We start from the raw sequence: 12,024 nt of genomic DNA on the forward strand, positions 1-12,024 counted from the left end.
AAAAAAGACAATACAGGGATTTTCTTGAAGCCAGGCATGAAGAAGGTGGCAGGCAAGCAGATTTTCTCTCTTTCCTAATAAAAGAGCTTAGGGAGATCTTCTGAGATGGCCTGTGCGATCAATCCATACAGTGCTATTGATTTTAGTGAGTATTGCTGTGTATCCTTTGGAGTAAGCTGGTAGTAAAAGCTCCTTCCAACTGAGCTCTACCCTTGGTGACTACAGGAGTCTGTTTACACAGTATCCTTGGCAACGGTGCAAAGTAGTTTGGCGTTGCCTTCTTGTGGGACAGTTTTTAGCCAGGTCTAACCTTGCTCAGCTTCCAAGTCTAGACAAGGTCAGCCAGATGCTACCACCTGCTAAGACAAAGGTGACCCCTAAAGAAGTCCATTGATGAGAAGACTCGCACACTATTTTCTGAAGAAGGAGATTTCTGACAAGCAGCCCCTGCTAGTTCGAGACAAGTTTCAACTCCTGCAACGTGTTCTCGGACAATGTTTCATTTCTGTTAATGCACTTGAGAAAGATAAATATATCAGGCTCTGGTGACTGGATGTATTATTCATAGTGTCATACTTAGTCATAAAATTCACAGGCTGATTATGTGTAAAGTGAATGAATCATATGGTTAAATATTTTCCAGTGACTTTATGAATGTTAGATGTAATCAATAATACACTGAAAAAGGGGGAGGCTATTGCCATTCTATTCTTCAGCCTTGTAGCGTGCAGGCAGGACAATGGAGGATACGCCAGATGGTAGCCTTCACGGTGGACCATCAAGGAAGCCCCAGGATCATTTTCATGGGCAAAGTAGCCATCAAGATGATAGGGTTAAATGGAGGAGGCTGAATAGACATCTGAAATCTCAGTGCTGCTACACAAGGGAAAATTTATATGACATTCATCCTCGCCTTCTTCCTCCCAAGAATTCTCTTAAGGAGGATAGGAAAATGCATATCCCTTACTCAGACATTTGTACTTGAGGTTTAGAGCATGAGAGATGCAGCCCAAAGAAAGTTTGTTGGGAGAGAGGAGGGTACGAAAGGGTGAGTTGAATTTGTATTTCAGCTTTGTTTGCCTAGGATTGAGACCTAAGAGCTTAGAACAAAGAAGATTTGGAGCCATGTAATTAAGAGTTATGGATAAGCCCTTGGTTTCCACTGAACATTGCATCTAGCCAAGAATTTCCAAAAGGAAAATAAAAACTAAGCACAAATTTCTTGGGCAGAAAAGCAGATGAACCTACATTGTTGGATTCCACAGTGAATGCAGACCCTGGCATTGTTCCAAAGCCCAGAAAATATTTATTATTTAGCTTTCCTCTTTTAAAAATAATTAATCTACAGTTACATCTGCTGTAATTATAACAGAGATCCTGGCAGAATACATTCAGTGGTGTTAACCATTGATAGAGTTGTAAACAGAAGCAGCTGGACTGGAATTTCTTCAAGGAAATATTTACATGCCAACAGTTTATCAAACTGAAAGTCTGCTGATAAATCCACACATGGGTATTATGTTAAGGAGAAGAGCAGCAATGATTCAGATTCTGTTTTTGGAACAGCCTTGCACTCTTCCAGCTGTAAAAGAAGAAAAACAGGAAGAAAAGGCCCGGGTCTTCTTGTGCCTTTGTCCAAAGGAATGATCAGCTTGGGTGACCTAATGGTTTGAGTTGTCTGCTGAATGTGGTGGGAGACTCTTTTTGGCTGCAGGCAGATTCTAGAACTGCAGACACATTGGGGCATCAAACTATAATGGTTTGGAAAGGGGCAAGCTGTGATTTCTTCAATAACCTACCATCTAGCATTGGCCCATGTTCACATGGGAACTGGAATTGTATCATTCAAGTTTCATCCCATTTAATATAGTCCATGTGTGTGTGTGTGTGTGTGTGTGTGTGTAATCTCTGCATGTTACAGTCCAGTGAGTGGTGATAATGGAAGAACCAGAGATTAATTTGGGGGAAAATCTTTCAATATTTTTAGGGAATGCAATCCAGGGGGAAAATATTCTGCTGGGTGGCATGGATGAATGAATAGTAGAAACCAGACAAAGGGTGCAGAAAATGGTTGGGCCATTTGGAGGCCTAAGAATGAATGAGAATAGTGGCTTCTTTCATGACTATCTGCTCAGTTTTAGTTTTAGATATTCATCTGGTTGATCACAGTCCTTTCTTGTGGTGCAGAATAACCTACTGTACCTACAGCATGTATGTATACATGTATGTACGTATGTACGTATGATATGTATGTATTTATCAGTTCCAGCAATGAATGAGTTTGGAATAGTTTATTTAACTTTCACACAAATAGTTCATTACATCGTCCGCTGGATTCCATAGACTGAAGTTCTGTCACTGGTTCTAGGACAGATGAATTGTGTAGCGGGCAAATGTGAGGTAGCTTATAGGCTTCATGGAGGTGCTTCATGATCTGATGCGCCTCTTCCAGAGAAAGAGGCTATGCCATCTGCCTCAGACAGGCACTCGGTGGTGCAGAAGCTTCTTCCAGTGGTTTGACTGGAAAAATCTGGCTATTGCTATGGGAGGATTACAAGCAGTGCGAAGCCTAGCAAAGCAAAGGGGCTGTTTCACTCTCACACTGGGAGCCACACTGCTTTGGGAAGCAGCATCAAGTGAGATCTCTAACCTGTGCCTTTGAGTATCATATTATTACAGCAGCAATCCACCGTAAGGAGAAATAGGGTACTTTATAGGGTGACCTAGCTTGCCTTACCTTCAGAACAGCAGGGAGAAGCTCATCCAAGGATCTTCTTGGTGGCCAAAGACTGAAACTCAGAGAAACCAACATTAGGCCCATGTTCCAGTCTTGGAAGCAAGCCAATTCTCCAGTAAATGTTTTCTACTTATGCAGACAGATAAGCAATACTTAAAGCTGTTTAAATTCAGTAAGGGCTGTACTGAACAATGCATTAAAACACTGTATTTGGTTGAAAGCTGGCCTGAGAAAGGAAGAGAGGAAAAAGTTTATATGCAATGAGAGACAGAAGTCCTACATGTATTTTTCTTCATGCCTAGAATACAGAACTGACAGCATGAATTAATAAATAAGAACAATCTGATTAATTCAGTAATCAGACACATGGGCCAAATGCTCACTGATACTAATAAAATAACCTCACCAATGATTTACACAATTAATTTCAGATGAAATTTTAAATGAAGTTCTGTCACTTTGGATTAGGGAAGAAAGTTCTTTATATACCATATATTTACAGGAACAGATCCTATAAATGTGAATTCTAACTTTTTTCCACTTGTCCTACCCAAAAGGGGAGGCAAAGTAACCCACTGAAATTATTTGCACATGCTGAAAATTCTCCACATTAAGGTTCCTAATCCTTGTCTGTACACTGTACACTGAGCAGAAACTGGTAGCTTATCTCTAGGAACTGAAGGAGGGATGTCTGGATACAACCTCTTTGCACTGGAAACAGCCTCGTCAAACTTCTGCTCTGCGGTTCAGGCAGGGTTGTTCTGTGATCAGCCACCTTCATTTTAAAGTGGCATGATCTGGCCTGCTCTCTTTCTGTGGCGTCCAGGCAAAGAAAACTTGCTCCCATTTCATGTCTAAAACCATTAAGACTGACGGGGTGCAAGAAAAATGGAATACGGATCTCCATCACGCCCGAGCAAGAGGCTAGTCTTGTGGCTGGAGAGCAGAATATGTTCCAGATGCCACTTTGTCCTCCATGGCAAGGTGGTAGGAAAACTCAGGAAGGACGGCTGGGGGATGGAAGGTGACTGCACTGTTCACACCCTTCCCACAAGCCTCTTTTGTCCCAAGGCACTCAGAAAAAAGCTTGACCAATTGTAATTGCATCACTGTGTATCGCTTCTTGGCCTCTTGGCTAAGATCGTGTGTATGTGTGTGTCTGTAGGTCACATCATTGCATCGACCCCCATTGGATGTCCCTTGTAGTTTAACCTGAGGCAGGATTAGGCAAAGGGTGAGTCCATCATTGGAACATGGAACCACAGCAACTCATTCAGGAGAACAAGCCTTATTCTATTCTATTTCTACTCAAGTATTACTGAGCCAAGCCTGTTGTGATTTATTGGCTGCATCATACAATTTGGCCATTTCCCCACTAGTGACATCGTGTCTTTCAGAAACATCCAACTGATATTGTGCCAAAATAAAAGGAACAAGGACAGATTTGACATCACTTCAATTCCAGCAGGGTCATCTGTTGTAATGGTATGTGAGAAAGACCTTGGGAGGCAGGCGAAGAGATGCTGCTGCGGGAATGGTCAGATAAGAGACAGCACAGCCCTCAGCTGGATAGTGGGTGGGGCAAGAGGCTCCGAAGGGACCCTCCCTAATTTGTAAAGGAGGATGTAAATGAGACCGGGGGGGGGGGGGAGAATTGTACATTCACACTTGCAAGATTCTGTTAATGTAGCCTTACAATAAAGTAGAATTAGCTCATCTGGTCGTGTTTCCTATTTGGTTTACCCTGCAAGGCTGACATCTATGAATATGCCTTAAGTCACAACTGGAGAAATAGCTCTAGATTTTCAGTCCCATACAAATCTTTGATTTGCTTTTAAAAGTTCAAACTTATTTAAAAGTCTGCGCCTTCACTTACAGTATTAGCCAGAAGAAATGGTTGTAGTATGTCTGTGCTCTGTCTAAATATGGCTGTGTAAGCTGAGGTGTGAGTGGGAGCCCTTTTTAATTGGAGTGGCTTATTTGTTGGGGGGGGCGTTGTTTGGCCACTTAAGTTTTTTCTTATAGGTTTATCTCTTCAATGGAATCTACAGTGGTAATTTCATGTTACTTACTGAAGTCAACAGTAATCCTTAACGTAACTCTGAAAAACAGATACAATAATACAACATGGCTGGGATGATGGCTGGAAGTGAGTTGGGATTTTGTAGATTTCGTGACTGAGAAATAGGTCTGAGATGAAGATAGGGAATGGTTATAATTTCTATTGGATGAATAATAGGGAATAAATCAATAAAATAGGGCAAAATAGGTCTTCGTATGCACAACTTGTATTTACTTGTTTGTGACAACAGAACTGGGTTGTCGATGAACACAAAGGAAAATCTGAAATCGGGTCATATATTTCATGACAACATGACTTTCTGTATTTATCTCTATGTGGAATTTTGCTAGCAGAACGCTGAACTACTGTGACTAATGAAAGAAACTCATTTAACCTGGGTTGTACATAAGAGCAAAGAACAAGTATATGAAATGTACAATCTGCCATCTTCCCCCATTTCAAAAAACAGAGCAAGATATATTCGTGATACATGCAGTAACAACTTATTTTCCTACCTGGGTAAGATTTCCTGCTCAGTACATGTAGTATATGAAAGAGTTTGGCAAAACAAACCATTATTATTTTATTGCCACCCATTGTTTCTCTCGTGATACCAGAAGATTCACACGCTTTTTAATCATTTGTTTACAGGCAATACCATAAGCGGATAAGCTACCAATTATAGGAACAAAGGTGAACACTTTTATAAAAGTGTTTCAAGCAGAGAATGATGCAACCACATTTTATTGAATTAAAAGGAAACTGTTTTTTGAAAGTGGAACAAAAAAATCTCCTGAACAAGGTTCACCTAATTCACCGAGCCTGTGCATTGCGCCTGCAGTTAAAATTCCTTTTCGATGTTTAGGCAGTGAGACTATGCACCAAGTTGTTAAAAGTTTCTAAGTATCTTGCTGAATCTAGGGATGGGAATTTGAGAAGAAGAGAGTCTGCAAACACCAGGAAGTGACTCTAGAGCAAGAATCCTCCACTGTTGTAGTTATGGAAATAACATGTTTTCTTCCATCAATGTGTTCACTTTACATTATTCAGCACAAAGCTTTGTAAAATAAGAATCCTGGGAATATCACAATATAAAGGGGGAAAAGGTACAAATAACAGCTTCATAAACTGAGAAATGTACATAAATAAATCATGCAGATGTGGCCGGTTTGCTTAGCTGGCAAGAAACAAAATATGGAAAATCTGCTTGTTAAACAATAACCACAGAATGTGCTTTTATGATGTTTTTCCCCCTTTCTTCACCACAGTAATTCATATTAGAGCTAGAAGCGGTTGCATGTTAAATGAAATCATTCAGCATTGTTCTCCTCGTATTGCAAACAGCTGACTTATGTTGTTTTAAGATGCCTCCCATTAGAAAGTAAATATTCCTCCAATGTTACACATTTCACAAAATTTAATAAATATGAACTGTAAATAAAGTCACAGGCAAATTTCAGACAGTTTTATTAGCAGATTGTTGAAAAGGAGGAGGAAAAAAAAAAGAGGAAAATTAAATACAATACCAGGAAACGTGGTTCTCACATGAAACCAGGCTCAGATAACTAGACTACCATAGAAAAATTATCCAATTCTTGCATTATGATGTAAAAACAGATTTTGTACAGATTTTGTACAACAAAATTCATAATAACTTTTTTTCTCATTTTTAGAAAACTTTAAATATATAGATAAAAATAGACAATTTTCATAGGTCCTACATGAAGATGAGAATGTTCTGTTCCAAAGGGTTGCATAGAGCGCAAAAGATTATAATATAGAACAACTAGACATTAATATCTTTAAGAATACAAAAAGCATTTAAACAATAACATGAACACAACATTTCTTCATATTCTAGGCAAAAGGAAAAAAAAAGTCTTGGGTAACTAAAGGCAGAAGAAACCCAAATTCATCATACGGTAGCATTTCATGAACTGTAATATTTACACATCGTTTTAACAAGATATACTTCTCCTCATTTAGCATTTCCATTTACTTATGTACCAAACCAAACAATGATTAATACCCACGGTGTCTTGAAAGAATACACTGTAAAAATGATCACACCGACTCACGGGTGGTTTTTGCCAGGACAAAGCAATAGCAGATGCTATGACCACCATTTTTGCAACAGAGCAAACAACCCAAACCCCTCTCTCTTCTCATATAAATAGCTGTTTGCCACAAAGTTCATCAAATAATAGCCGTTAACCCTTTAAAGACTGCACTATTTTTTAAAGGGGTATTTAAGATTTTCTTAAGTATTTAGTAGTTAAAAAACACCAACAGCCCTCCTGTAACAAAGGTTTTGTTTTGGGTTTTAAAGACACTTTTTAAGACATAAAATTAAGGTGGTCTAAATGCATGTCAAAACAAACAAAACCCAGGTTCAGAAAGACTCTTATGCTCAAAGAGTTGCCTTCCCAACAGATTTAAATTTGGACACGTTGTTGGCCATTCAGAGGAGCAAGCGCTGACGTTTCCAATCACAAATTCATATAAAAGGCATTTTCTGCATAAAACATTAGCGATCCAAGAAAGCATGAACAATCTTCCAAGTAGTCTTTAAAGGGGTAACTTGGAGAAGTAGGCAGAGCCAGGAAGAAAATTTAAGATGTAGAAAACACTTGGTTTCAGCTTGCTTCCAGTTATGAGCACAAAGGTGAAAAACAGATACTGTTTTTATAAAGACGATAAAAATAACACAGAACCAGACTCGCCTACAATGGCGGGTGGGAAGGACAAAAGACTTGAAACCCATCACTTAGCTCTACGTGGTATTGGACTGATACATCGAGTGTCTTTACAGCCTTGGGGATTTTTTTTTCCCTCCCCAGCAATGTTGAAGTAATAGGACATTAATATAGAAAAATATTTCTGGGGAGTTGACTTGATTTGGGGCCACGATCCACTCCGAAAAGTGCCCTCTCTCAGCATATACATATAAATGTGGCCGCCACTCCCAGACGCTTAAGATTCCCTTCATTAACACTGTGACTTCAAGACAAATATTTACATGCCTGCATGCGTTAAAATTAGAAAGATGGTGTTTGGACCAACAGGGTGACAAAACATATTCTCTAAAATTGTTGTTTTCCTAAAATCTAGTATACTACTGCATACATAATATTTTCCGTGAGTGGTTTGTGGTTATATACTGTACAGCTGAACAGTTTCAGAAACAAAGAACAACTTGTGGTCATTCCTCTCCCAATATACTGCCAGTTTAACATGAGAAATTATAAGCAATCCTCCTCCTCCTCCTCCTCCTCCTCCTCCTCCTCCTCCTCCTCCCTTTCTTCTTCTTCTTCTTCTTCTTCTTCTTCTTCTTCTTCTTCTTCTTCTTCTTCTTCTTCTTCTTCTTCTTCTTCTTCTTCTTCTTCTTCAGAAAAGAGCGATTACTGCAAATAGTAAATCATGTTCTTGCAACTCTGTACTTCCTTTGTTGAGATAAAACTGGTTTAAGTTCTATAAAGTACCATGGCCTTGGTCTCTTGGAAAGGATGTGTGAAAAATCCATTTCCCAGAATTTGGGGGGGGGGGGAAGATATATAACATTGTGATTTGTGTACTCCTAGCTTCAGTTTTTAGGAATCTTCTGATGCCCGTTTTAGAAATATTCATTTTTAAACCATCTTGCTGGTTTGGCATAACAGTGCTTAGGATGAGAAGTGGAAGATTTCCTTGATGTGCCTAAAGATTCAGGAGAGAACATGGTTCTTATTCCTTTGAAATGGGAATATACAGTTTTGCTCTGGTGTCTCAGGACAGATTTCCTGGTCCCTGGTTGTTACCAGAGAGTTACATAAATTGTAGAAACATCTTCTGTAACACAGGATGGAGCCTGGGCGATGCAATGAGGATGCTCCCATCAAAAGCTTAAAATCTCCGCACATGGCTAGGTGAAGTGATAAAGTTTTCTGCAAGCATCTTTTGTTTTTGCAGAACCTCTGAAACACTGGATGTCTTACTGCAGAGTTCTCTGAACTGTAACACACGTTGCTCCAACCGGACAAATTCAGTACATGACAGTCGTTTTCAGATAAAGTCTTCCATCTGAAATACACATGAAAAAAGACGTTGGAAAATTCTTTCTTAGAATAACATTTCAATAACAGCTTCCCTACGGATTATATTTTCATCTTGTAGGGGAGGTATGTTTCCTGTCTATTAACAAGTTATGTTAATTCAACCTCCCTGGCTTGAATGCTACTGTATACTGTGTAAATAATTGCATATTGTTTTTAAAAAATCAGCATGCAGTAGGCTGGGCGTTCTACGTGAAAATGTGAAACCACCGTAATATTAAAGCCAGCTAGCAATAACATCAAGGGAGTGAAAAGGAGAAGTCACTCTTACAGTCTGGGTGACCTGATGCAGCTGTTTCTTAGAGGTGTGAGGTCAAGACAGAAGCTCATCCCTCCATCTTTCTCAGGGCTTGAGCTGCGTTCTAATACTGATTCTGCAGATATGGGTGGAATCAAGAAGACCAGGGATGGAAAGCATTTGTCCATCTGGCTGCTTCCCCCACCCCAAATCCTTCAAGGGATCATATGCCAATGTCTGCTCTGTGCTATCAAAGGCCATGGAGTGGCCATGGAGAATCAAGAGGACGGTACCCGGTCTTGCTCCCAACAGGGGCCATCCAGGGAGGCTGTTTCACAGCCCAGTTCCACCATCCCTTTGAACTAAAACCTTGGTCCAGAGGACTCATTTCACCCGACAGTCTCGGCTGCTTCACCATCACCACTTTCCTCTGAAAGGAAAGATTTGCCCCTGGAAAATATTTATAACAATCTTTGGACTTGATAGTAAAAGCAGATTTTTCACTGCCCAGGAAAACCTCATCTTTGGTAGAATTATTCTTCCTTGTGCTACTTGGATGTCAGATTATTTTAAATATACTAGCTATCTTTATTGTGAATATCATTTCTTCCTGTACTTGACTTCGGTGTCTGATGCTTTTACAGTTTCCATGTTTTTCTTAAACCTGTACAAAAATCCTCTGTTAATTGCATAAAAGTAGGAACTCTGAAAGAAATGATTAAAAATGCTAAGGCAGTAAAACTAGTTTGAAAATAAAGACAATTCAAACTACAGCAATAGAATTTAACACTGCAGCTACCATCACAATAAACAAAGAAAAATTCCTCCAGTTCTCCTTATAATACAGCCGTCATGTGCATTTCTAAAAGGGGGCGAGAAGCTTGGGACAGAATATTTACTACATACGGCTGAACTACGGTGTTTCTTTCTCTCTGATAAACTGAACATTTGTTAACCAGGTTATATTTTTACACCTTCATCTACAAACCTGTTCTTTAATAGCCCCTATCCCAGCAGAAATTAACCCTGATTCAGAAGCATAACACAAGGCTGTTTTTATTATGGTTTGCATTCTAAAGTGAAAAAGAAAAGCCATTTGCATTTTAGTCTATTGACTAAAACATCTCTGCCATTTCAGGAGGGCTTGTTCTGGAGGTGCTCACAGGAGGTGGCCAAAGAGGTCACCATGGTGGCCATGACGTTGTGATCAAAGCTCCACTCATTTTTATGTGTGTCACAATGTTCTAATATGCCATGCCACACATAAAAATTACATGGAGTTTCGATTGCACTGTTGTGGACACCATCTTGACTTTTTTGACCATACCCTGTGGATAGCCCTGGCTTATCCAGGGAAAGTGAGCCTTGATCAGCAGGGAAATTTACAGATGTTAGTTGTTCATGATATATTCCATTTCTATCCCACCACAGTCTAAGCCAGTGTTTCTCAACCTTGATACCTTTAAGATGTATGGACTTCAACTCCCAGAATTCCCCCAGCATGCTGGCTGGAGGAATTCTGGGAGTTGAAGTCCACACTTCTTAAAGGTGACAAGGTTGAGAAACACTGGTCTAAGCCATCTTGGCGGCTAACTTATTTGTCTGGCTTATTTATTAGATACAAACACAATGCATGGTTTGTCATTTTGATGTCACCTTGGCTTGGTGCAGTTACCAATGTCTATTTGATTTTTTAGCCAACCAATCTGAGTAGTTCTCTAGATGGATTAGCATCCAACTCAGCTGTGGACTGACTCCACTGTTTACACCAGTGGTACCCTTTTTAAAAAGTTTCTCAAGACCATACACAGAAGAGATGACTAAATTATGAAATCCACTATTACATTAAAAGCCTGAACTAAAAAATATGCCCTGGAAGAAACATCATGAGAAGATAACGTATGTCCTTTTAATGACCAAACTAGACTACTCAATGAACTCAGGGCCATCAAAAGAGCACAAACATGTTGAGACTGAAACAGCCAATCCTGAACTCTAAGAATCCCAAAATATCTGCTGGGAATTCATTGGACAGTGTTCTGCAAACTGATAAGCTTAGAAAAAGGTTGGATTTCTTCTGGAACATCCACAATGGGACATATTGAACACAGAGGAAACCTGTGCAGTGATTCAAGAAAACCCGGACAGCTGTGCAGTGCTGATTTCATTAATGATTCACATGTTTAAATTTATGTATCTTTTAAGCTTTGTTTTTGAATTGTTATGCCAAACTAACAAACAAGCATAAATCAGATGTCCCCATTTTCAAGTGGGATAAGCACATTAAAGTCCAGCGGATCCCTGGTCAGTCAAATTTGAAATGTCACCAGGATGTGGCATTTGTCTTGGAGACTGATAGGTACGCACAAAAGCTATCCTCATATAAGAAATATTTCATAGATATCTAAAATAGAAGTGTTAGAGTTCTAGCCATTTCTTCTGATTGCGATGCTTTTATAACTGGGATCAACTTGAAATACGTTTACCCAATATACTGCAAATCCCGTGTCAAAACTCACGTATAAATCACATATAACCATTTCAGTCAGAGGCGTCAAATTCCATACAGTTTCTGTTAGTAATGAAAAGAATCAGTTGGAGTCAGGTGGTGTCTAAATCGAATGAATTAAATTAAATTAAACGAATAAAAGCCACTAAATATTCACACACCAGACTGGTGAAGGGACTTAAATGTAACTATTTTTGAGACTTAAGAGAAGGGCAATTGATGTGCTACTGGAAAGATAACTGCTTAACGTGCCAAATAACTTTTTGATTGCAGACCGCATCTGGCCTATAACACTGGAGTAAGTAAAAGGGCCTGCAGGGAACCAGGTGTTTCCCATGCAAAATAGCTATCTGCCCATAACACATGGGGAAAGGTTAGAATCTTTCC

At 39.4% G+C, this 12,024-nt stretch overlaps 1 protein-coding gene across 2 annotated transcripts in view; it reads right to left on the bottom strand.

Moving 5' to 3' along the window:
- Nucleotides 1-6,249: 6,249 nt before the first annotated feature.
- DACH1 (dachshund family transcription factor 1) overlaps nucleotides 6,250-12,024 on the bottom strand; it is a 295,749-nt gene continuing 289,974 nt past the window's right edge. For both annotated transcript variants that reach the window (XM_007424218.4, XM_088139521.1), the window contains one exon: nucleotides 6,250-8,858. In XM_007424218.4, coding sequence (XP_007424280.2) covers nucleotides 8,821-8,858 — 38 coding nt within the window. In that variant the 3' untranslated portion in view covers nucleotides 6,250-8,820. The remainder of the gene's footprint in view (nucleotides 8,859-12,024) is intronic.

Source organism: Python bivittatus, unplaced genomic scaffold, assembly GCF_059951505.1.
Source record: "Python bivittatus isolate LINGU-HERP-01145 unplaced genomic scaffold, Pbiv_v1 ctg000210_np1212, whole genome shotgun sequence".
Classification (NCBI taxonomy): Eukaryota; Metazoa; Chordata; class Lepidosauria; order Squamata; family Pythonidae; genus Python; species Python bivittatus.